Source organism: Salarias fasciatus, chromosome 17 (genome assembly GCF_902148845.1).
Source record: "Salarias fasciatus chromosome 17, fSalaFa1.1, whole genome shotgun sequence".
Classification (NCBI taxonomy): domain Eukaryota; kingdom Metazoa; phylum Chordata; class Actinopteri; order Blenniiformes; family Blenniidae; genus Salarias; species Salarias fasciatus.
In genome coordinates, this window is record NC_043761.1 from 3,905,969 (window position 1) to 3,930,177 (window position 24,209).

General features: G+C 50.1%; 1 protein-coding gene across 1 annotated transcript; it reads left to right on the forward strand.

Annotated features, from left to right (window-relative positions):
- The first annotated feature begins 60 nt into the window (after positions 1-60).
- On the forward strand, positions 61-20,067 carry ntn4 (netrin 4). Its single transcript, XM_030113852.1, has 10 exons — positions 61-364; positions 2,279-2,826; positions 6,324-6,623; positions 10,184-10,310; positions 11,219-11,404; positions 14,500-14,713; positions 14,789-14,883; positions 15,306-15,374; positions 17,118-17,291; positions 19,628-20,067. Exons 1-10 carry the CDS (start codon positions 325-327, stop codon positions 19,765-19,767), a joined length of 1,893 nt encoding a protein of 630 aa, XP_029969712.1. The 5' UTR covers positions 61-324; the 3' UTR covers positions 19,768-20,067.
- The last annotated feature ends 4,142 nt before the right edge of the window (positions 20,068-24,209 follow it).

Here is a 24,209-nt window from a genome sequence, read left to right on the forward strand (position 1 = left end):
AGGCGGAGCGTCGCGCGGCAGCGGGACGCGGCGCTCCGTCCCCCGGCCCCCCGGCCCCCGTCCTCCGCCGCTCCTTTAGAGCGAGACGCGCAGGCTGCGGGACGCACACTGCGGGGAGATGAACCGCGCTGCTCCTCTGCGGGACGCCACGCACCGTGCGGGATCATGCTTCCTCCTGCGGGTCTCGAGTGAAAGAGAAAGCCCCCCCTGGATCTAGACCTGCTGCCCCCCCTCCGGAGCCGCTTCCAGCTCTTCTCACCTCCTCGAGGCGGATTTCACTCTTTCTGCGTGTTTCCGGGATTATTCCCGCAGGGAGGAGGAGGAATGCTGCTTTTATTCCCGATCCTGGTGGCCGTGTTGTCAGGTTAGTGGGATTATTCTGGAACAGTGTGTGTGTGTGTGTGTGTGTGTGTGTGTGTCTGGGAGACAAGTGCAGCGACCTCACACACCTTCAGCTCCACACACACACACATTCAGCTCTCTTTATGAAACACGAGCAGCAGGAGGAAACTGATCATAAAACCCTCATTTTCACTTCAACACGGGTGATGGCATCAATAAATACTCAGATTACAGTGAAAAGGTAAAATCCTGAGATGGAATCATGATCCAGTCCTGCCAGGAATTGATGGGATTTACATGTAACTGTAACTCATTTGAATATTCCCAGGTCATGTGAGTGTTTCAGATTAAATCCTTCCACTCCAGGTAATTACAGGGCCCTCAGTGTGTTTTGGAATCTGAAGGAGATCCGTCCAGCTTGAAGCAGGTGACAAATATTCACATTTGTGTTGTTAATTTGTATTATATGGCAGTGTCTACTTGAAATATGTCGTATGGATTTTTTGAAAGCAGAGTCTCTCTGATTTTTATGGGAACTGAGTGCAGATTAAACTGCAATTTACTGTACTTATTGCAAGTTTCACAATATTGAGTTTATTGACGAATCCACTGATTGAAATGTAAGATTTGTGATCAAAAGTACTTTTATTTTTATATTTTATGTTAAATATACATAAATTACCTTTAAACTCTTGGTGAAACCACGTGTTTACCCTTTAATCTCCACAAGATAAAAGCTCATATAAATGATGCTTCATAGTAAAAAAAAAAAAGCTGAAACTTCCTCAAGTGACCCCCCCCCCCCCCCCCCACCCCCACCCCCACCACTCACACACCCCTGCAAGTCAGTTACATAATCCATCAGGAACGCAGCTTCACATCATTCATGAGTGTGAGAGGAGCTCATCAATGTACAGTGCAGAACAATCCGGGGGGGGGGGGGGGGGGGGGTTCCGGGGGGGTCGCAGGGCGTCTGCAGGGCCGCTCGTCCTCCCGGAGCTGCCAAACTTTATCTGTGTCAGACTCTGCAGCCGGCAGGTGCAACAATGCCGCCATTATCCTCTTCTGCATAACACATCCCACAGAGGTAAACCACTTGAGTCTCTCTCTCTCTCACTCACTCACACAGACACACACACACACACACCTCTTATCTCTGAACACGAGCTGTGAACTCTGTCCCTTCGTTAAGGTTGTTTTATTCTGGTAAATTTTGCTGTAAATATGGAAACGGTGGTGAGAATCTGTCAGACTCGTGTTTCCCAGTTTAGATTTCAGGTTCAGGCCGACGTTAATTCTGTCATTTCCTTATTTTCAAACTGTTGATCTAACAGCTAATCAACACAAATGTGAAATTTGACGCTTCACGCCCAAACCGATTTGAAGTGGTAGCTTTCGCCAGTGATGGATGGAGGCTGTCGAGCTGCCACACCTTTCCGGGAGAACATGCAAACTCCACCTTCACCTTGACCCCAGTTCATAAACCAGCTGGGGAGTTTTTTTTTCGTGGAGAATTTCCTTCTACTGTCAGACTGTAAACTCCAGTTAAACACCCAAATGACATGAAAAAGATGCATTTTGTGGTATTTGTGTTCATCATTTCCACTGCTGTTCATCAGTGGTGCCACAGTGCATTCTGGGTAGAGGAGGTGATAAAATACAGACATTACAGTCATGACATATTTTACTTGTGTGAATTTTACTTAGGTATGAGTAAAATTACTTCTTTTTCTAAACTGAAAACATGTGGAAGTAATAGATTACAAATAATCCCCTCAGTGTACTTAAGTTGTATTTATGAGCTGTTTCTTCTTGAGTATTCCCTCTAGTACGTAGATTTAAATTTCTCCTATATTTAGAGATTTTCTGTGCTTGAACCGGGGATGTCGCCACTGTGAGGCCAGCCTGCTAACCACTGCACCTCTGTCCCGTCCAGGTGGGCCGGCGGAGCCGTTCCGAGTGGGCGTGGCGCCGCGCTGCGAGAGCCGGGCGTGCAACCCCCGCATGGGGAACCTGGCCCTGGGCCGGCGGGTCCTGACGCAGACCGTGTGCGGGAACAACGCCACCGAGCTCTACTGCTCCTACGCCGACCCCGACGCCAACCGGGCCTGCGGCGAGGCCCAGTGCGCCAAGTGCAACGCCGCCCTGCCGCCGCTGTCCCACCTGGCCGACGCCATGTCCGACTCCTCCTTCCGGCACCCCAACACGTGGTGGCAGTCGGCCGAGGGGGCGGAGTCCGAGACGGTGCAGCTGGACCTGGAGACCGAGTTCTACTTCACGCACCTCATCATGGTGTTCCGCTCGCCGAGGCCCGCCGCCATGACCCTGGAGCGCTCGCAGGACTTCGGCCGGTCCTGGAAGATGCTGCAGTACTTTGCCGGGAACTGCAGCGCCGCCTTCGGGCTGGAGGAGGGAAGGGCGGGCCGCGACGGCGCCGTCTGCACCTCCAAGTACTCCGGCGCCTTTCCCTGCAGGCGTGGAGAGGTGAGCCGGAGGGTTCTCCATCGTCCCGGGGCTTACCGGGAAGTCTGAGTGGAGCGCTTTCCTCTTCACACTCGTTCAGGATTTTCGCTTAAACGAATGTAATCGGGTACAGTTTGCATTTGAACCGATACGGTACCTATTCCTGGTACCTGGGAAAGGCTACCGGTACTCAGCGGTACCAGTTTTTGGTACTTTGTGTGTTTATGCTGTGATAAATGTTGCTTTGTTGCTGGCTGCAGACAACGAGTCGCTAATGGACTCACGTGCTAACAGATGTTAGCGTGCTAACGGTACTAAATGCAGGCGTTGTAGCCATAGATCTGAAGCTATACACTCCTCAGCCTTGGTAAAAAAAAAAAAACTTGTTCTTAAAGGTGCTGTAGCAGGATTTTGCTAGTCAGTGCTAATTTTTCTGTGTTTTCTTTGGATTAAATGTTAAAGTATCCATTGATAATCCTTTAGGAGTGTAGTATAATTGCACTACCGCGAGGGCGCAGCGTTTCCATCTGTCTCTGTTCTGAGCTAAAAAGGAATCTCAACAGCTCCAGGTATCTTTGACCAATCAGAAGAGCCCCTGAGGCTCTAACCGTGATTGGTCGAGGGGCGTTCGTCGCACGTTCTTGTGGGAGGGGCTTAACTTGTGTAAGGGCGTGATGTTAGAGAAAACAGGACAGGATTGGCTGTGCTGGGTTTCAAATCGCCATCTTAGATGGGTCAAATCGCAAGATGGCGGAGATGCGGAATCCTGCCTACAGCACCTTTAACCAGGAGCGTCCTCAGGTTAGAAGTATTCCCACCGGAGGCATACTTTCAAGTGCTTTCTAGTCCCGCTTGCTTTGTTGACATGCTAGCTAGTACTGACAGAATTCGGTCGGTACCTATAAATTCGGTACCCATCTCTAAAGATAACTTAAGGAGCAGAACCTGGATTAAACCCACCGTCACGACTCGTAATCCTCGATAATAATCAGCTTTTGCTGCTCTTTGCCACACGTTTCCAATGGCGCCCTCACTGGAGGGCCTGGCAGGAAGTGACAGAGATGCTTGGTCTGGATATTGTGCTCCATACAAAGGCTGGTATCATGTCATCGGGCCAGTCGTTTTGGGGTCGACTGACGGTTTATTGTGAAAATACAAAGCCACGAGTCTTCCCAGCTGATTGGTTGGCGTTGCTGGAAACAGTTGTCAACTGTCTCGACTTTCCAGACCAGAGGAAATCTTCATTACTGCTCAGCAGCAGGTTTACAGACTGTTCTCATCTGTTTGTATCTCTACACACTCTCACACAGATTGTGTGTGTGTGTGTGTGTGTGTGTGAAGGATGCAGTTCACGTCGTGTGTGAGGCGTCCTCCTGCAGCCTGCTCCACTTCCCGCCCCTCCGCCGCCACCGGAGGCGCTTTAGCTGCTCAGATGAGTATCAGGTCTTGAGTTTCCCCCTCAGAAAGCAGGTCAGTGCAGGTGTAGAGCGGGAGGAAGAAACACACCTGCGCTGAAACGCAGGAGGCGTGACAGCAGCTTCCTGCGGCCTGACGACGCCCTCTGTGTGTGTGTGTGTGTGTGTGTGTGTGTGTGTGTGTGTTCAGTCCAAGCTCGGGTTTTACTTTCTCAGTTTTGTTAAAATAGCACACCCGTTTTCTTCTCTGACTTGCCGTGTTAGCGAGCCACCTGTGCTCGGAGCGCGACCTCCACCCTCTCACCCCTCAGCTGATGACCCCGGGGTTAATGGAGGTCAGACAGAACAGCTGTTCACGCTCTCCCTGCCTCTGAGCGCCGTCCATCACCTGGAACGACAGTCCAGAGCTCCATGTTTGGAAAGTGTTTGAGGCTTTGAGGAAGTTTCCTTTGAGATCGACAATCTGTCACACTAAAGTTACTCCAGTTTCAAAATAACATTATAAATATGTCGCACATTATATATTTTGCATGGCTGTCACAAGAAATCTTGCACAAATGTCGCAGGAAGTATATCGCATGAATGTTGCACAAATTGACTCTTGAAAAAAATTGCAAGAATGTTGCTTAAACGATGCACTGTTGCAGGGTTGGGTTACCTGACCCTAACCGCAACCCAAACCCAGAGTTGCAGAAACTCCGGGTGTGTTTTCGACTTCTCTGCTGGATCATCAGTTTTCTGCCGCCGGCGTTCGGGAGCTAAAACTCTCTGATTTCTCAGCTGGCCAACCTGAATCTTTCTATCTCTACGAGGACTTTCCCATCTGCTGTGAAGCCTCTCAGCGTCCGCTGCAGGTCGCAGCTGGGAGCGATTCCAAGCCGACAGTTCTGCTTCTCCGCTTGCTCACATGAAAGCATGGCATCTCGTGTGTGTCGGAGCTGCTTGTCTTATTTATGAGGTCAGCTGGGCTGGAAGAATGCGAGAGTTTGTTGTAGAGATTGACCTCCTTACGGGGAAAGAGAGAGGCAGGCTACACACACACACACACACACACACGCTCGCGGTGGACTCTCGGTGGGGTCTGTCTGCTGGGGAGGAAGTGCCGCTGCTCTGATGGATGTGGGCCGTGTCGGCTGGCCGCCCCTCCCCCCTCTCCGCCGTTCTCCTGTTTTCCAGATGACCGTCCTGTTGACGCCGGACCGACTTCATTTCTCACTGTGAAACAGGAGGAAAGGTGTGTGGCGGTCCCCGGCGACCCCGCAGCCTCGTGGACTCTGACGTCTGGTCTGTGGGGTCAGAATGCCCCCCCCCCCCCCCCCCCCCCCCCCCCCCGTCCCATTTGTCGTGTTGTCTTAATTGCGACCCACAATGCCGTGACCCCGTGACCTTTTCCAAGAGCAGGGGAATTAAACGGCGCTCCTCCCGCCGCGCCCTCAGCCAATCAAGGCGTGGTGTCGGCCTCACGTTGCTGCTCGCCACTCCTAGAGCCATATCGGCGGCGGCTCGGCGCAGAGCCGACACCAGCTTCTTCACCCCGGCAACGGCAGCGGTGTGGGTTGCCGGTGGCAGCGGTAGCCACGGCGACGGCAGCCCATAAAGGGGTCTTCAGTTTGAAGGATGTCCCGGGACCAGACGGGGGGGCGAGGGGGGGGGGGGTTAAAGGTCACCAGTGACACCAAAACAAACCATCAGGGCTTCATTTCGCTTCACATGCTGTCAGTTCTTTACTCGGCTCAGTGTTCTCCGGTCCGTCCGTCCCTGATGACTTGGTGGACTAAATTTCAGCTGGGATTCCAGAAAACGTCTCTGAAAAGTGTTTTTACGCTCCTCTTACTGTCATTTCCTGGAGCCGACTGAGACCTCGTTAATATTTTAACTCAAACTGGGATAAATTAACTCCCGTGTTAGTAAAAATGTTGGAGTGTCCAGTAAATCTCCATTTCCCGGGATTCTTCTTGCTTTTCAATGCTTTGGCTTCCTTTTTAGTTAAACTGGAGTATTTCTGTCAAATCCAGTTAGTTCTGAATGTTTGTTTTTAATATATTCATTTCATTTGAATATGAGATGTGTAAGATTGTGTATGTGTGTGTGTGTTCCCGTCAGGTGATCTACCGAACCCTCCCGAAGTGGGAGTCTCTGGACCCGTTCGGGGCCGAGGGCCAGCAGCAGCTGAGGGTCACCAACATCCGGATCCGGCTGCTGGAGCGCCAGGCGTGTCCCTGCCAGGCCAAAGACCGCGCCCCCCCAGAGGAGGAGGAGGAGGAGGAGGGGCGGGGCCGGCCCACCCGCCACTTCGCCGTCTACGACCTGATCGTGAAGGGCAGCTGCTTCTGTAACGGCCACGCCGAGCAGTGCGTCCCCTCGCCGGGCTACCGGCCCCTCAGGGACCGCACCCACCACCTGGTAATCCGGCTCATCTGCTTTCCTTTATAGACATGCTGATGCGTTCCCCTCTTTTAGCCCCGCCCCCTCACTCGCGTTTCTGCCGTTTCCATTGACGCAGACGTCACTTTCAAAGCGTTGTCATGGAAACGGGGCGTGAATGAGGATGAGATGGGCTGAAGGAGGAACGTTTCTATTTGAAGACGAGCCGCTCTCGCCGATCAGTTTCCAGACTGAGGCACGTGGCCCCATTGGGAGACATGGGGCAGCTGTTTGAGGTCCCAGACCTCGTTAACTTGAGATCTGTCAGAGGAAGGCGGACTAACGGAGCCAGGAGGAGCTCGATTCTCTCACTTGTTTAGTGAAACACTCAGCAGATCTCTGTCTCTGTCGGGGGAAATGAAGGCGTGGGGCCTGATTGCCGCTTCCGCCGCCGCCGCCGTTTCCTGGTGTGTTTGGTCCCTGCGCTCTGATGTGAGAGGTGTGAACAAACGGCCGTCGGCGGGTCTCGTATCCGAACCGTCTGCAGTCAGACAGGAAAGCGAGAGTTTCCTCCACTCAGAAAGATGGAAGCTCTGACTTTTCAACACACACTTAGTGTTTCTGTGCAAACGCTGAACACGGCGAGCCTTTTGAAGTCGGGCCGGGGAGGAGAACGATGTGCTGAGTTCATGTGCGTTCCCGGTCGTCTTGTTGACTGTGTCTTTGTGGAGATGATTATTGGTGGCGTGTCGTGTGTATTTTTTGGGAATTTCCTTCAGTTTATTCGTGGTTTTGTGTAAATCTGAAATTTATTGGTGTCATTTTGTAGCTCTTTTGTTTTTTTGTTTTAATCTTTTGTTTGTTTTCTGTTATTTTCTGTGTGCCGTTGATGTTATTTTCATCTTTTTTCTGTCGTTTCCGGTGTTTTAAGTATTGGTTGTGTTCTTGATGTTGTTTTGTGTGTCTTTCTTGGGTTTTTTCCGGTTGTAATTATTGTTTTGTGGAGTGTTTTGATTCTGTTCCATCGTAATCCTGTCTAATGTTTATTTATTGCTGTTGCTGTCATTTTTTTTAGTCTCTTTAGTGTTTTTTGGAGTGTTAAATGTTGTTTCTTGGAGCTTTTGGGGTCATTTTTGGTTTCTTTGTGTTTTATTTCTGGCTATAGCTGCTTCAACAGGTTTTTCTTGTTGCTTTCATTTTCCCTCTTTTTTTGTTGTTTTTTTTTGTCTTTATTGTTATTTCGTGTCTCTTTCTCTTTCTTCATTTCACTCTCTGACAGAAAGGCTGATAATTTCCAGTGTTTTCTGCTGATATTTGGTAGATTTGGGTCTTAAACATGTTTCTGTGGGGCCTCACCATGTGATCCATCCTGGCTGTGTTCTGCAGACTCCCGGTTGCCATCCCGGGCTCCGGGGCCCTTTGCCGGTGCCAGAAATCAGCGGGTTGGAGCGAATCGGTGTTTGGCTTCACTGTAATGTTTTGGTGATCGCAGACGGGTCGACAGCCTTTGTTCCTGCTAATCTGAGGGGCTGTAATCTTTCTTTTAAGGCCTCAGACTGCAGATTTCACCAGAGAAAACATCCTCCGGACTCCTCTTTAGAGTGTGTTTGCTCTTTTCCATGATGAATGAATCAAACCATTCATCCTTGTTTTCTTTGCTGATAGCGGCGTCTTTTCCAGCGGGCTGCTGATTTATTGGGCGGCCGCTCTTTAAATCTTTAAACCCGACCGTTTCCATGCCAAGAAATTCCAAGTGAGCCGAGTGTTTTCAGGAGGATTTCCTTCTTTCCAGGGGAGAAAGTCCTTTGAAAGCGCCGAATAAATCATTTTAATGTTGTTCTGCTGAAGGCCACTTCTCGGAGTGGAAGACTGTATCAGTGCTACTGCACCTGAGCTGAGGCTCCAGGTTCGAATCCCTCTGAGCTGCCCTCACAACAACACCTCGGGGCAGGAAGGAGTGGCATGCGGGACTGTTAAGTGTGCACACAGACACACACACGCACACACACACACACACACACACACACACACACACACACAGCAGAGGTTATATAAGAGTCTTTTCTGACTTATCGGCACCTTGTTTTGTGTCTCTGTTTCAATCCAGAACCCAAACAAGCAGAGAGGAACAAGACGCAGGTCAGGGTGGGGTGTGTGTGTGTATGTGTGTGTGTGTGAGTGTGTGTGAGTGTGAGTTGACGGAGGAGACATTCCTCTGATCTGTGATCAGGATCAAATATCCAGAAACAGGCGTTTGTGTTTCAGTCACTTGCTGGTTTTGTGGAGAGCGTCCAGGTAGTGTGCCGTCTTGACTTCTCGGGCTGGTCCCAGTTTTGGTCCCCGAGCCTCGTGCTTGGTCTTGGAAGGGGTCGGTGTGTTTGTGGTTGCTGTTGATCCGAGCTTCTGTTTACCCCCTTCACTCCTCCACCCCACGGGAGGCTTTGAGGTTTGGGGTGATTTCACTGTCTGTTGGCCACAAAGCTGACTGACACACACACACACACAAGCACGCACACACACGCGCGCGCACACACACTCTTATCTCACAACAACAACCCAAACCAAACAGTTCCTCCTGTTTTCTCTGATCTGAAGATTGGAACTGAGGCCAGGCTTGACGGGGAATCGGCCCCGGGGTCCAGCCCGCCCGTCCTCCGTGGTGCAGTGGAGCGCTCAGTGTGTACATGTGCTAATTGTTCCGTATCACGGTATGGTAAACATGTGAAACCGGTGGAAACAGCAGCTGTCTGGACGGCGGCCAGATGTTTCTGCTGCCCCCATCACCCCCACCCACCCCACCATTTGTGCGATTGCTCCCCCTGTTAGTGTGATTGATTGAAATGGTGTGTGAATCCAGTCGTGTGTGTGTGTGTGTGTGTTCACCTCCTCGGCTGAGGGTCAGTTCAGGCAGAGGACATGCTCCTGCAGCGTGTGCATGTGTTCCGGGTCTGACTCCGAACCCGGGACGGTGCTTTCGTGCGTTCGTGCGTCCGCCCGTGTGAGAATCGGAGCTGCTGCAGAGTTCGTGATCGTCGCACACCGTGGGAAACGCACGCGAGGATCAGTGCATGTGGCGACTTTCTACGCCCGTGTGCACGTTGATTAGTGTGTGTCTACCTCTGTAATCGTTGTATAATTGTGTGTCCCACATTACGGTTGCACGGTGTAACGCAAACAAATAAAGAGCTTCCTCAGATGCCTTGCTCCCCCCTCCTTCCATCATTATCCGGCGTGCATGGCATTCCAGCTCGCAGGAATGACAAGGAGATTGTTATTGTGCTCTCAGCGCTGCATACTTGCACTCTTCTCATACACACACTCATAAACGCACACACAGGCTTTTCAGGCCGGAGGCCCGCTCCTGTTTGCAGCGATGAAGCCAAACAATCAATCTCCATTCAGTAATTTCAGGCCCAGGATGTGTGAGAGAGGCTGAGAAAGTAAGGAGAGGGTGAAAAAGAGGACGAGGGGACGGTGAGAACGCCGAGCGGAGACGAGTCTTCGCCCTCCCGGCCGTCACAGTGACCCCTTTGTTCGTCCCCGTCCTTCCATGCCTGCCTCCGTCCGTTGCTAATGAGCTCCGTTTCTCACCCTCTCAGGTCCATGGGAAGTGTGTGTGCAGACACAACACCGCAGGTGATCACTGCGAGCGCTGCGCGCCGCTCTACAACGACCGGCCCTGGCAGCCCGCCGACGGACTGACGGGCGCTCCGCACGAATGCCGCAGTGAGTCCGGCAGACCGCCTCGCCGCCTCCCTTTCAACATCGCAACGCAGTGCTCACGAAAACCAGTGACAAGCAACAAACGAACCCTGACTGAACGTAGGACATCCAGGCAAGAGGAGACGGCCGGAGAACACGGGATGTTTCAGCAGCGCAGAGAATTCAGGATCGTTACTTAGAAGTGTGTTGTTCAGGGGAAATTTCACTTAAATGGAGCAAGAACGAGGCAGAGACACAGAGTCAGCGGGTGGCGGTTCCACGCCGGAGACGTGAGCTCAGAGACCAGGGAAGTAGAGAGAGACAGCAGCGAAGGGAGACAGCAGACAAGCTTCATGGAGACCGGAGACCAGGCAAGAGACAAGACCAGAGACCAGATCTGAGATCAGACCAGGCCAGAGATTAGAAGACAGTTGAGTTCAGAGCTCAGAGCTCAGCAGACCAGAGAGGCTGCTGGAGACACGGTGGTTTTCCTGGAGTCCGGGACAGAGTGTAGAGGTCACTGTGGAGACGAGTGCTGGATCAGCACTTCATCAGCTGTGTTAACTGGACCTAAAGTAATCTGATTAAAGCTGCACCATGTAAACACTTCAGTCTGATCATATCTGCACCATCAGAGGAGGCGGTGTAGTCCAGGTGTAGTCCGGTCATAGTCCATGGAAACAGCACATCAGGTGATTTCCTCCAGTCGGAGCAGTTTGTGCACATGAGCAAACCTCAAACATTACAGTGCAAAGCATTGTGGGATTGGGCCACTGAAATTAGTCGAGTCACATATAGTCACCTATAAACCGGCTCAATATGACTTTCTTCAGTGTTCATGTAAACGGCCCGATCGGATCCTCCCATCAGAAACCATTCCATCAGATTAACAAACAGCCAGTGTGACTTCAGTGTTTTCCTCCTCCTCGCAGAGTGTAAGTGCAACGGACACGCCCACAGCTGCCGATTCGACTGGACGGCGTGGCGCGAGTCCGGCCAGCGCAGCGGAGGCGTGTGCGACTGTCTGCACAACACCGAGGGTCGGCAGTGCGAGAGGTGCAAGGCGGGCTTCTACAGAGACCCCGAGAGGCCGGCGACCGCCCCCGACTCCTGCAGACGTAAGCCAGGCTAACACACTGCTAACGCCCTGCTAACACAGGAAACACTCTCATCATCGCCGCAGAGCGTGCAGCACCTGGCCAGCTCACTAGAAAGCCTTTGTTTCTGAAAGTGTTAGGGGTGGTTGGCCTCTAGGGGGCACTAGAGAGCTGCAGGCAGGATGCAGGGTCAAGAAAAAACCACGAATCAAAGCAGGGCCACATGAAAAATGACTGTAGAAAGTTTCATCTTTTCACTTGAAATCGTTGGCGTGGAAACGGACCTTTACTCCTTCTTTCCACTTTCGCTCGTATTTTTCTTTCCAGTTGAACTCGGTTTCTTTCCACCCCTGTAGAGAATAGAAACTCCCGTCGCTGAGCGCATGTTGTTGATCATATATCAGGTTGTCTTTGATATCAGATGACAGGAGGAATTTATCTGCTAGAAATGAGACTCGCTCGGAGAAAATGACACTTTGAAAGTCAAAACCGCAACGTGTACAACATGACAGCGAGAGTAATTAATCATGCAGGTGGTGACAAAATGCTGTCGATGCGCATCGGAACACACACACATACACACACACATAAACACGACACATTAGACGACACACTGGCATGGCGCTCATTCTTCCGAGGAATGCTGAGGACTGAGATCGCAAGCCGGGACGTGCTGGATGGTTCCTGACGGGCACCTGGCTCTGAGTGTGTGTGTGTGTGTGTGCCATACTTAACACCCCAGTTAATCATCAGATGGCGGCATTCCTTCGTCTTGGCACAAAACTCCCACTTGTCCGTTTCGCAGACGTGACTCAGATCTCGTGTCGCATCTCTGTAATCATCGGCCGCGGTTGTACACGTGCGAGTGTCCTCTCCCCAGGTGGGTGGATGGGGGGTGGAGGGGTGGATGGGGGGTGGCTGGATGAGTGTTGGCGTGCTGCCCCGCGAGTCTTGAGTAAACATCAGATAGTCATCCATAAACAGGGAGCGCTGGCTACATTCTCCCTCTGATTATCTGTCAGATTGGACCCTGGGGACTCAGACCTGCAGGTAATCTGGACTCCAGGTGGGTGGGGGTGGGGGGGGGGGGGCTGTTGGGACAGATGCTGGACAGACGAAGTCATGTTATCACTCAGGCCCTGTCCATAAGAGCTATGTTATCTTCTCAGTAGAGGGAACGCCGTCATAGAAACTTTTCTGAAACTAAAAAACTAAAAGCGAAGCGTTATCACTTCACCCGTTGTCATGGAAACGGAGTCTCCAGCGCCTCAAATGGATGTCTTTGGACTGTTGGAGGATCCTGGAGAAGAACTACCCAACCTGGACTTGAACCAGGAACGATCTGGCTGTGACGCAGGAGTGCCATCCACTGCGGTGCCGTACGGCCGAGCTCCGGGTGTGCCCTGGTCCCGTGAACGTCCCGATTCGAGTGTCAGCTGGTCCCAGTGGATCTTCTCACGGCGCTGCTGCAGCCTCCTGTTCCTCTCCCGACTGTTTTTGAGCCGAGCCGCTGATGGAGCAGATAAATTCCATCGGCTCAGAGTTTTCTCTTCCCTCCAAACATGTTTTCCTGTCACTCTGATGAGAGAACGGGAGGCGGACGTGTTGCAGTGTGAGTTTCACCGATTGGGTTGCATGTTTTTCTGGAGGTGGATGATCAGGGCTGGCTCTTGAGAACCCCCCCCACCTCCACCCCCACCCCCACCCCCACCCCCCGTCCCACCTCGCAGACGAGGCCGCAGGTTGTGAAATCCCACCGTAGACGCTCGCTGACAATGGAGGAATTTCCCTCGGTCGTGAGGAACATTTTTTTCATTCCAGCCTTGTGAGGGCGAAGGGGGAAGAAAACGGATACACACCAAAACAGGGGGGGGGAGGGGGAGGCGGGGGGTCACAGTGTGTGTGTGTGTGTGTGTGTGTGTGGGAAGGCTGTGACTCAGGGAAACAACGGTTAGAAACGCACCGATTCCAGCCGTGTCTCTCATTCCCTCGTCTGAACGCCGTACAGTCGGACGTGTCAACGCGCCGTCGCCAAACACACCGTCACACGTGTTTGACGAGCAGCAGGAGTCTCTGTTAATGGTTACGCCGGCCCACGGCGCGGCGGCCATGTGCAGGCCCGCGGGGGGCCTGAGGGTGAGCGCTTTATGGCTTTATGGACGCCGTGCGGCTCAGTCTCGTGGTGATAAAGGCTCTTCTTATCGCTGCTCGCTCAGGAGGTTCATCTGCTCTGCTGATCTCCTTCAAGCAGATAGAACGCTCTTCTTCGTCTGTCTGGAGACGAGCGCCGAGGAAACAGGAAGGGCCAAAACCTGGATTTTGAAAGCCTTTCTGACCAATTTCATGAAATATTGAAGCTATAACAGAGTTCAGTAAATAAAACAGTAAAACAGTGTTTAAATTGTTTCTTTCATGATTAACCAATAATCTTAGTAAAAAAAAAAAAATCACTAACAGCCCTCCATCGATTAATCAAGATTAATGTGATTAAAACTGACAGCACTAAGTTTTTCCAGTGAAACAACATAATAGATATTCATAAATGTGCATTTTATTCCGGTTCAGTCACTGAAAACTGTGTTTTTGTCAACGGCACCAAGCTGAAACCTTTCCAAAAGGCTTCGGGTCAAACAGAAGTTTGAGCTCGTCGCCGTGGAAACGTGCCCCGAAGCTTCGGGTCGTTTATCTCAGCAGGTCAAAGCGATGTTGAAGACAAACGGCCATAAAATTCAGATTGAGAAAGTGACAGTCTTTATGAGCGTCTAATCTGCTCCGGTTTACGGTCCTCCGTCACGGGAATCGAACGCAGCGTCGTAAAGTCTGAGGAGCTGCAGTTTTGTCTCTTTCCTGGTTATTAAACGGAACATTGCTGATGAATTTAAAAAAAAAAAAGGTTTTCAGGCTTCAGGCATCGATTTCCTCTGTCTGCTCTCACCTTAATCTCACGGCGGTCTGATTTCCAGACGGCGGGCCGGGTTCCGGGCCCGGGTTTGGAACGGGGTCAGCCGAGGCGTCTGGACAGACGCGCGATAAGAAGACAATAGAAACAATGGAGCGGGCGATAAAGGAGCCTCAGGTGCTGATTTATGACCTGCTCGTTGTTTTCTCTCTCCCAGCATGCAGCTGTCACCCGCTGGGCTCCATGCCCTTCCACGCGGCCGGCGGCTCGCCCTGCGACCCCGCCGGCGGACACTGCATCTGCAAGCCGGGCGTGGGCGGCGCCCAGTGCGACAGGTGCATGGTGGGATACTGGGGCTTTCACGAGTACGGCTGCCGCCCGTGCGACTGCGCCGGAGACTGCGACCCGTTCACCGGGGACTGCCTCTTCAGGTGAGCAGAGGGCCGGCGGTTCAAACCCCAGTAGCGTGTTAAGCTAACGTCGGTGTGTGTGACGCTGTGTTTCAGTTCTGATCTGGACGTCTACAGCCTGGAGGGAAACTCCAGCGAGCCGGTCCGCATCTTCAGAGCCGACGAACACTTCTCCGCTCTGCACTACTTAGGTGAGACAACCGATCGATGGATCCATCGGTAAACCGATCTGAGTTTTCTGTACCGGCGACGGAGAAAAGAGCGACTGTAGAATCATCACTGAACAGCTGAGTGACTGAGACTGGTGTTTCTCTGAAGCCCCACCTCCTCCACCTTCACCTCCGCCTCTAGCTTCACCTCCTCCACCTCCTCCTTTAGCCAAACCACCTTCACCAACTTCACCTCCTCCTCCTCCTCCTCCTCCTCCACCACCCTGTAACCGCAGCTTTCATGGGCACATTCCTTTCTGGACACACACACACACACACACACACACACACAGAGCTCACATTCTTAGGACGCCACATACAGTATCTGAGACCACACACACACACGCACACACAGGTTATGTATTTATGCTACAAATGTGACTGAGTGCTCGTGTCTCCTGCAGAGAAGTGTGAGTGCAAAGAGCAACCTCTGACCAACAGTAAACTCTTCTGCACCATGAATTACGCATACGGTAAGACAATAACACACACACACACACACACACACACACACACACACACACACACACGGTTCCCCATCAGATTGAGATAACTGAAGGTGAATTCCTGCATTGGAATGACCAGACTCATCGTCTCTTGTGTAGTATTCAGTGATGGACTGTGTTAAACGTCAGATACGGACTCCTCAGTCGCCTCTGGGTGAGATCTAAACCTCTTCCTCACACGAGCTGACCGCCCCAGCAGCCAGACCTGCAGTCTGCGGGTTCCGCTCACAAAACTTTTGTTACATTTTGGGTGTCCGTTTACACGACAACGCTGCTCGGAGACTCTGAAAGCGGAGCTTTTTGAGTACTTTCCCACTCCAAGCTCATAAATATAATTTGGAATTTCTTTGTTTGGAATAAAACAATTCAGCCATGAAACCACACAAATGTTTCTCAGTTCCTGGTTCAAAGTGTTTCTTCCTTGTTGTTTTTGCTCAAACTAACAGGAAAACTCTAGTTGTAACCTTTAAACTCTGCTCTTAGACCAGGACCATGAAACCTTTGGTTTTCCCTTTCCCACAATAGTTGCTTCCAGCCTCGTCTGCCTCGGCCACGCTCTCCAACCAGGAACCGAATGTGTGTTACATTGTGGTATTTTAGCCTAAAGATAAGATTCCTTTTGAAAGTGGTTAGCAACGCTTGTTTTCCCTGAAGCTTCTCGGAGCCACATGCGGATTCAAACCCTCCTAATCCAGGCTGGATGGAGTTAAATGTTGGGCGGCTGTAGGGACTGCTGTAGCGTTCTCCTCTGTTGATACTTGTGTCTTTTCACCCGAGCAGATGTTTTATCGTACCTGTCCTTCTTTTTACGGTCATGCATCAGCGCTTTGACTGAAGGTAATGATCTGAATAATCCTCCAAGTATTGCAAAATAACTCTAGGCCTGACCTGAACAGGAAACTCTGCTGGAATCCAGCATGCATGAGTTCATGTGATGGAGACAAGAGCCCAGGCAGCCAGAGCCGGTCCAGAACCACGAGCTGTGCGGTCTCTTTATGGTTCTCTTATGCCTGAACCTGCAGCTGAAAGAGCTGGAATCTCCACATCTCCATTCAGGACTTCCTGAAGTCAAACACCGGGCTGGCGGGGAAGTCGCTATGATTTATCCACCTCAGCGATGATTCCAGCTCAGCAGTCCTGTCCTCATAAATCTGACTGTCAGCTTGATTTTCTTTGAGCCTGAAGAAGAAAGGATCGTGGCTGCAGGGTTTTCCACCGAGGAAAGAGAAAGAGATCAGATGAAACTGTCTCTGAAGTGGGTTCAGCTGCTAAAGGATCAGTTTCGAAGACAGTCTTTCAAGCTAAAACGTGTCATTTTTACATTATTGTAGTTAGCATGTTGGACAGCAGTGTTATTAGGGTCCATCCATTCAGCATGTGCAGAAGAACTGGTTACTATGGGAGCTGGGACCAGGAACAGGACCAGGACCAAGGGTTTTGTAAACAGACTCCAAACAACTCCCAAAAAAATCAATTTCACCTGATTCCATGGCGACAGAACGCAAGCGTTTTAAGAGAGTTGTTTTCAGTGGCACTGAGCACCGTTGTCATGTAAACAGCAGCCCAAAACACAACAGACGTTTTGTGTTTTCACTTGAAGTCGTGTAATCAGGTCGGTGCACAGCGTCGGGTTTCTACCGTCGGTCCCGTCAGCCGAAGCGTCTTGAGTTGTGCTGTGATTTTCTAACGTCTCCGGTTTTTATTCCCCAGTCCTGAAGGTGAGGGTGCTGTCGGCCCACGACAAAGGCTCCCACGCCGAGGTGGAGGTCAAAGTTCAGAAGGTGCTCAGTCAGAACACCAAAGTGAAGATCCAGCGAGGGCGGGTCACTCTTTACCCCGAGTCCTGGACGGCGCGGGGATGCACCTGCCCCATCCTCAACCCAGGTGCTGCACCCTCACTCTACCCATAATGCATCAGGAGAGTCTCTGTCAACTTTAGAATACACAGACCATTAGTAGGAGTTGAGGTTTTAATGTTATCGAGATTAGCCTACCAACTAACCTAGCTTATCTTTCAGTAAGTCAAAAATAACAGGTACGCCCCGCTGAAAAGACGAACCAGGTCCACGCCTGTCCATGTAGGTCACTTTTCTTTTGATGGTTGATCCTGCCCCACTCCTGTCTCATAACCAAACTAAACTGAGTCACGTTCACACAAACCCCGTCTGTTACTCAGAAATCTGCCATAAAGCAATCCTGCAGGGTGTGATTGTGGTCGTAAACTTCGGCTCAAATGAAACAAAGGCTGGGCTGAATGAAAGACTTCTGTGTCTGGAGCAAATGTTAAGTTTGAATCGAAACAATCAAATAAAATCGCACCGAGCATTCCCCAAGGCGCCGTCCTGGGCCCACTGCTGTTCAACGTTTTCATGGGGGTTCAACCTCCTGTCTCAAAACTACACCAATTTCTTTATTAGCTCCAAGCTGTGGCTGCAATATAACGCAGAATACGAGCTTTGGGTCCTCTGAGATCTTCTACTATCAGACAAACCTCCTCTGTCACTCATCAAGCAATCCTCCGGGGAGTCAACACAGCCGGAGAGGCTTTCCAGATGGAACAGATCCAAGTTTTAATGCTGCCCTGGTTTTTTTGAATCCCGTCCAAACAAACAGTCTGAGATGAGCAAAATCAAAAGTGGCGTTCCTCACGGCTCCATCGAAGGCCCACTGCAGCTTAACGTCTGCATTCGGATTAATGCCACCAGGTCATCTCAGAAATTTAAACTTGAAATCAAAAAACTGACTTTAACATTCTACGTCTGGTTCTTTCAATAAACACACTGAAAAAAAGCTCTGAACTCCAAAAGTTAGTTTGTTAGAGTAAATTAAGTGTAAAAATAAATCAAATCAAAGATTCTACTGCTGTTGTAATCCTGATCCAGACAGGTGAAGATGCGTTACGTAGGATTTTACTGAGTCCAGGCAGCTCGTCTTTGTGTTCAAACAAACAAACCCGGTGTTTAAAAAGCAAATGAACTCTGGGCTCACTTTGATTAAAGTCTAAATCGGGCTCAGATGGCCTTCATCAGCTTCATAAGACATTCCTGTTCCTGTTGTGACTTTCTTCAGACATTTTTCAAATTGCTGGTGGCTGTTAAAACGTCAAAATGCCACCACACGTTTATTTATACGGCACTTATCAAAAAGTCAGCTACAAAGTGTCGAACGAGGAACATGGAAATCACAGCAAGAACCTGGAGAGGAATGTTAGAAATGAAAATAGAGAAGATACGAAACTATGGAACCTGAGCCAGACTGGGACGCTCAGCAGAGACACTAACTGGAAGGCACAATAGTTCTGGAGACAAGAAGAACGTTATCCCAGAGACGCTTGAGGATTGAGACTGATGCTGAGGTTTTCAAAAATGTGTGATTCAGGAAAACTGCTTCCTGCGCCAGACTTCCTCTGTAATTCCCAGCTAGCAGGAAAAGAGTTTTTTATTGCCCCGGGGTCCCAAAAGCTTTAAATAATGTCTGATAATGTGAAAACCATCAGGAAATCCGACTGTAGGAACAGATTTACTGCCTGGAGTGTGACCAAGTGTGTGTGGCGTAAAACGGCTCGATGCCTTTAAAGGCCTTCATCCATACTTCCAGTCATCTGTGTAGCAGATAATAATGTAATTATGGACAATAACTTTTTTTCACTATACTAAAGGTCAAACTGCAATAACCTGCCTGTAATACCTGTAATATGATATTTTGTCTAACATTTTCCCAATGATTTAATAAGTCACTACATGATTAATACAAAACAATAATTTCAGACTCATAAATACAGCTGTATTTATTGGAAATAACCTTTTTTTCACAGGTTTCTTTTATAAATAGCAGGTAGTGGATGGGACAGTTGTGGCTGTAGAAACATCTTTACTCTTCTATTCGGAGAGTCATTATTACATTTTAATGGATTTATTGCATTCAGAATGGTCAAAGGTGTGATGTTTTCTGTTGGTACAGTCTTCCTGTCTTACATATGACCTTTTTTAAAGTCTATTATGGATCAGTTAAGCCTCTTATTGCTGTAACTGCATTAAATGTACTTTTTATTTGGTTTTTATGGCTGCAGAATTGACTCGGAGTTTATAGCCGTACTGTCAGGTTTATGGATGCGAAGCTGCTTTCCTCTGCTCTGCGCTGACTTCTGGATTCTGTAGACCAGCCTCAGATTTACGGTGAGGAGGAGTAGGGACGCTAAACGCTGGCCTGCTTCTCCACAGGGCTGGAGTACCTGGTGGCGGGCCACTCGGACCGGAAGCAGGGCCGCCTGCTGGTCAACATGAAGAGCCTGGTCAAGCCGTGGAAGGCCAGCCTGGGCCGCAAAGTCCTGACGCTCCTCCGGAAAGACTGCAACTGGTAGACGGGGGACGGGGTTTGCTTTCTGCCGGCCTCCTGGCGTGGAGGCGTGGCGGCGGGACCGAGACGATGGAGGCGCCGTGCGGTTCTCTGCTCGGCGAGCTGCCGTCTGGAGGAGGACTCATAATCCTCACGCAGGACTCAGGCGCTTCCCTTTGCTGTCGCAACTCCAGAATCAACTGTGTGTGTCTGAATGAGCCCCGGACTCTTTGAAAGATGCACACACAAAAAAAAAAACACAAAAAAAAAAGAAGAGTGTGTCCTCTGCTGCACTTTAGCCTGAGACGGACTAAGGAAACACGGACGCAACGCACAAACGGGGAGGATGTACGGCACTCACAGGCAGCAGTGTGTTTGTGCGTGTGTGTGTGTGTGTGTGTGCGTGTGTGTGAGAGAGAGAGTGTGTGTGTGTGCTGCAGACCCAGAGTGACGCTCATCAAGCCATACAAGCCACTACAGGTGGTTCAGTCTCAGCCGGTCCAGGTGTGCCTGTGTCGAAATCGGAGCGAATGGGTTTCACCCCCAACGTGAATGTATCTGCCTGCATGGGTGTGTGAGCGTGTGTGTTTGTGTGTGTGTGTGTGTATGAGATAGAGCTTTGTTACGAGCACAGTCCAAATCCAGTCCAGCTCCTGAACGCCTCTGTGCGTCGGAACCGTTCCACTGTTTGAGACATGGCGTCGTGTTTCTCAGAATTCCGCTCCACTGCTGAAACGAGCTCCTCTCTCCTTCCTCTTGTACAGTATTATTTGTATATATCTATATAAATATTATTGTCATCTTTCACCTCCGTGGCTCGTTGTCTTTCTTCATTTTACTATGACAGAGGAATCGCGGCGTTTCCTGGAATACACGTTGAACCACTCTGTGATGTCTGGGAGAATCTTCCGGCTGAGATCTTGCAAAAACTGAAGTCTTCAACTGGAAGGACGGAGAACCTTCCACTTTCAGGAACATTTTTCTCAAGGATGTCAAAAGTGTTCTAATCCCAAACACAGTCCAGGAATTTAACAGATTTTAACTTAATCCGCCAATCCAGGGGATTAGAAGAAGAACACAGTGGTGCCAAGGCAAAGATGCCAACTCTCGTAGCACGATGGACCCAAAACACCAGAACAATGGCGTTCCTATGTCATGTAAAGTCTGTATTTCTTCCTATTCTTGCATAAAATATGAGATTAAGGAAAATGCAAATTATTGTTTTGTTTTTTTATGATTTACACATTGAGCTGCATGGAGTTTGAGGAGATTTACTACCTTGGATATTCATAAAGAGGACAAACAAACATGGGTTTTGTCTTTTTCCACAACAGAGAAAACTTGATAGTTTTCTTGAATACTTGGAAAGGTTTGAAACGTGACCATCTGCAGGCAAAAAATCTCACAAATTAACAGAAATGCGTGTGAGATGCTTCACTTACGAAGCGGCTTGAGAAGCCAGCGAGAGCTCTAAGTGTTTTCACGTTGTGAGGAATGTGTGTGTGTGTGTGTGTGTGTCGCTGACGGCTTGTTGTTGACCTCAGTCATTATCAGTCCAACAACAACAACAGCAACTGTCAGCAGCAGCAGCTGATACGAGCGCCAGGCCTTGAAATACCTCCAATCGGACGAAAATACCCTTATCGTGCTGCTGTTTCTCACACAGACACACACACACACACACGCACACACACACCTCCCGCGTCCCCTCACATTAACTCATCCATCACTCTCGCTCCCAAAACACCCGGCGCTGCATTCACACGGCGCCGCAGAATGCCAGAGGCCCTGGACGAGAGCGCACACACACACACACACACACACTCCGTCTGGGTTTAGACGGAGCGCGTGTTTTCCACTCGCCCGCCGTGACGTGGTTGGCCGAAAGGTGTGGACACATTCCTGGCGCGTCGAGCAGCGCCGCGCGGCATGCCGGGTCAAAGGTCGCTCACCTGTCTGCCGGGCGGGAGTGGATGTTTCCTCCCCGGCGGCTGCGGCTCCTCCGAGTTTCCAGACGGCCGGGGGAGGGGAGGGAGGGAGGAATGCGACCACAGGAGCCGCCTCGCCGCCGCAGCTCCTTCCTCACCTACGTGACGTTTGTGAGTTTCGGGTGAATCCCGGCTGATCGGGGTGAAGTCGGGTCACAGTCTGGACGGATCGATAACACCGTCACAAACTCACATCCACACCAGAGACCCTCCAGTGACCTCCCAGCCTCTGAGGAGTCTTCCGTGGCCTGGCAGGCCTCAGGTTCAGGTGAAAGCAGGACCAGGACTGAACCCTGATCCAGGGCCGGGAGGTTTGGTACAAATCTGAACGTGATTCAGCAGGTTTCTGGATCGCTGTTGAGGAAAAGCTTGTCGTGGACGCTGGAAACGTCTGTTTCCTGGTTCAGAGTGGAAAGGACACTCTTCAGAGCAGGCACTGCCCTGAGTCCCTGAGCAAGGCACCAGACCCTGAAGTGAATCTCCTTTACTGATTCATCACTTTGGAAATAAATCAGATGATCTTTCGATGGGCCGAACAAGGAACTGACCTCGAAACGTAGACGCAACAAGAAGACAAACACAGAAGAAGCAGCTGAACCTCAGACCCCCCCACCCCGTGATGGAGATGTCCTGCGGGTCGGGGGGGGGGGGGGCTGCATGTTGTGGGAAACTGCTTGATGAATGAGTGTTTGGCATGCCTGCCACAGATGCATCGTCTGCTCCAGTAAAGTTTATGTGTGTGTGCGTTATTGTAGTAACGAATGCATGCATGCCTGTGAGTGTGAGTGTGTGTGTGTGTGTGTGTGTGCGCGCGCGGTTGTATGAACACAATGCCTCGCTTGTGTTGCTATAGAATGGAGTTATGGCCTTTGTCCTGTCAGCATTCTTGTGTTGCTATTGGTCGGAGTGCATGGCAGCTCCCGCAGGCTCGGGGACAATGACCCCCCCCAAACACACTCACACACACACACACACACACACACACACACACACACACACACACACTCACACACCCCAATCCCCCCACCTTCCCTTCCTCAATGCCCGTCTTCGGCAGCACCCATCACCAGGAAAACGCTGCGGGTGTGAGGCGGGGGAAGCAGATCGTATCGACTTCCAGACCACATTTCTCAGATAAACAGTCAAGTATAAATCCGGAGTTATTAATCAATAACAACAGACGCTCAGATGTCATTTTAAACACTGCAGCTGTTTTTTCAAGACACTGTACATACTAATCAGTGGAGATTAGGATATAAGGGCGTTGATATCCATATCAGCCGATATCTATCATTATTTAACATATCAGTATCGGTTCGATATTTACAGCCGATATTTATTTCTCGTTCCTGTTATGTGTGTGGGTTCAAGTTGATTAAAGGTGTCCAACATGTTGACATGACTTGTATTGGTTTGTGCTTTAAAAAAAAAAAACAAGTATCAAAGTGTTTTTTTTAATCATTTCCTCCTCGAAGCATTGTTTCAGTGTTTGGACATTTAGTTTAACTTTAATATTTCAGTTGGAAAATTTCCAAGTTTTAGAATTATCCTAAAATAATGCTGTTATTTCATTGCAAAATTATCACAGAAAACCTGTTTTTTTTTACTAAATGGATCTGGGTAAATATCAGCCGTCGGTCTTAAACACAATATTAACATGAAGCAGGTTTTTTCTCTCTTTCTTCACGACACTGTAACCTGTTGTGAAAGATGTTAAAAAGCTGCAGCGTCGGCTGTTTGAAGGGGACCGGAGAGAGAGTGTGTAAATACGAACGCAGGGAGAAGTGTGTGCCGGATCAGGGAGTCATGTGGTCGCTTTGATCCCATCAGAGGAAATGAGAAGGATTGTTTGGGAGGAGAAGCTTTGGTTGGAGCCGTTCACCTGAAAACACTTTGTTCCAAAACTGTTTGTGCTGTCTGCTGTTTTGTTTTGGTTTTTTTTTTTTCTATTTAATTGCACGTGAAAACACACACGGGAATTCAGACACGCATCAGGAATGTTTCTCAGCAAGCCAGAACAGAGCAGGGGGCTGGATGTTGACACAGCAGACGCATGGAGACGCCGCCGATTATTACGTCGCCGCGCAAACACGGCGCTCGTGACGCGATGACGGGTGAGTCCACAGATCAGTGAGGCAACACACACGCCACAGATCGATGAGTCAACACACTCACACACACACAGGCCGATGGGTCGACTGACAGCAGGCCGGGACTCAAGGGTCTCCGTTGAACCGCCGTACGGCACGCCATCGCTGCAAAATGTCAATAAATGATGAAACGATCAATGAAAGTGTGACTGAAGCTGTTCTCTCCTGAGATGTGGCTGGTTTGAAGACATGATTCTACACGCCGCTTGAGTCCTGATGGTTTCATCCATCCTTATGCCAACACTTCGCCAGCATTCTTCAAACACAACGGCGTCTCTGTCCTCCAGAGTGAATCCATATTTTCACTAAATCAGACTGTTCCTCCCGAC

Excerpts from the sequence above, each read along its gene's own strand:
- ntn4 (XM_030113852.1), top strand. The coding sequence starts at position 325 with ATGCTGCTTTTATTCCCGATCCTGGTGGCCGTGTTGTCAG. Across the intron at positions 365-2,278 it reads CCTGGTGGCCGTGTTGTCAG|GTGGGCCGGCGGAGCCGTTC; the intron begins GTTAGTGGGATT and ends TGTCCCGTCCAG. Across the intron at positions 6,624-10,183 it reads GGGACCGCACCCACCACCTG|GTCCATGGGAAGTGTGTGTG; the intron begins GTAATCCGGCTC and ends TCACCCTCTCAG.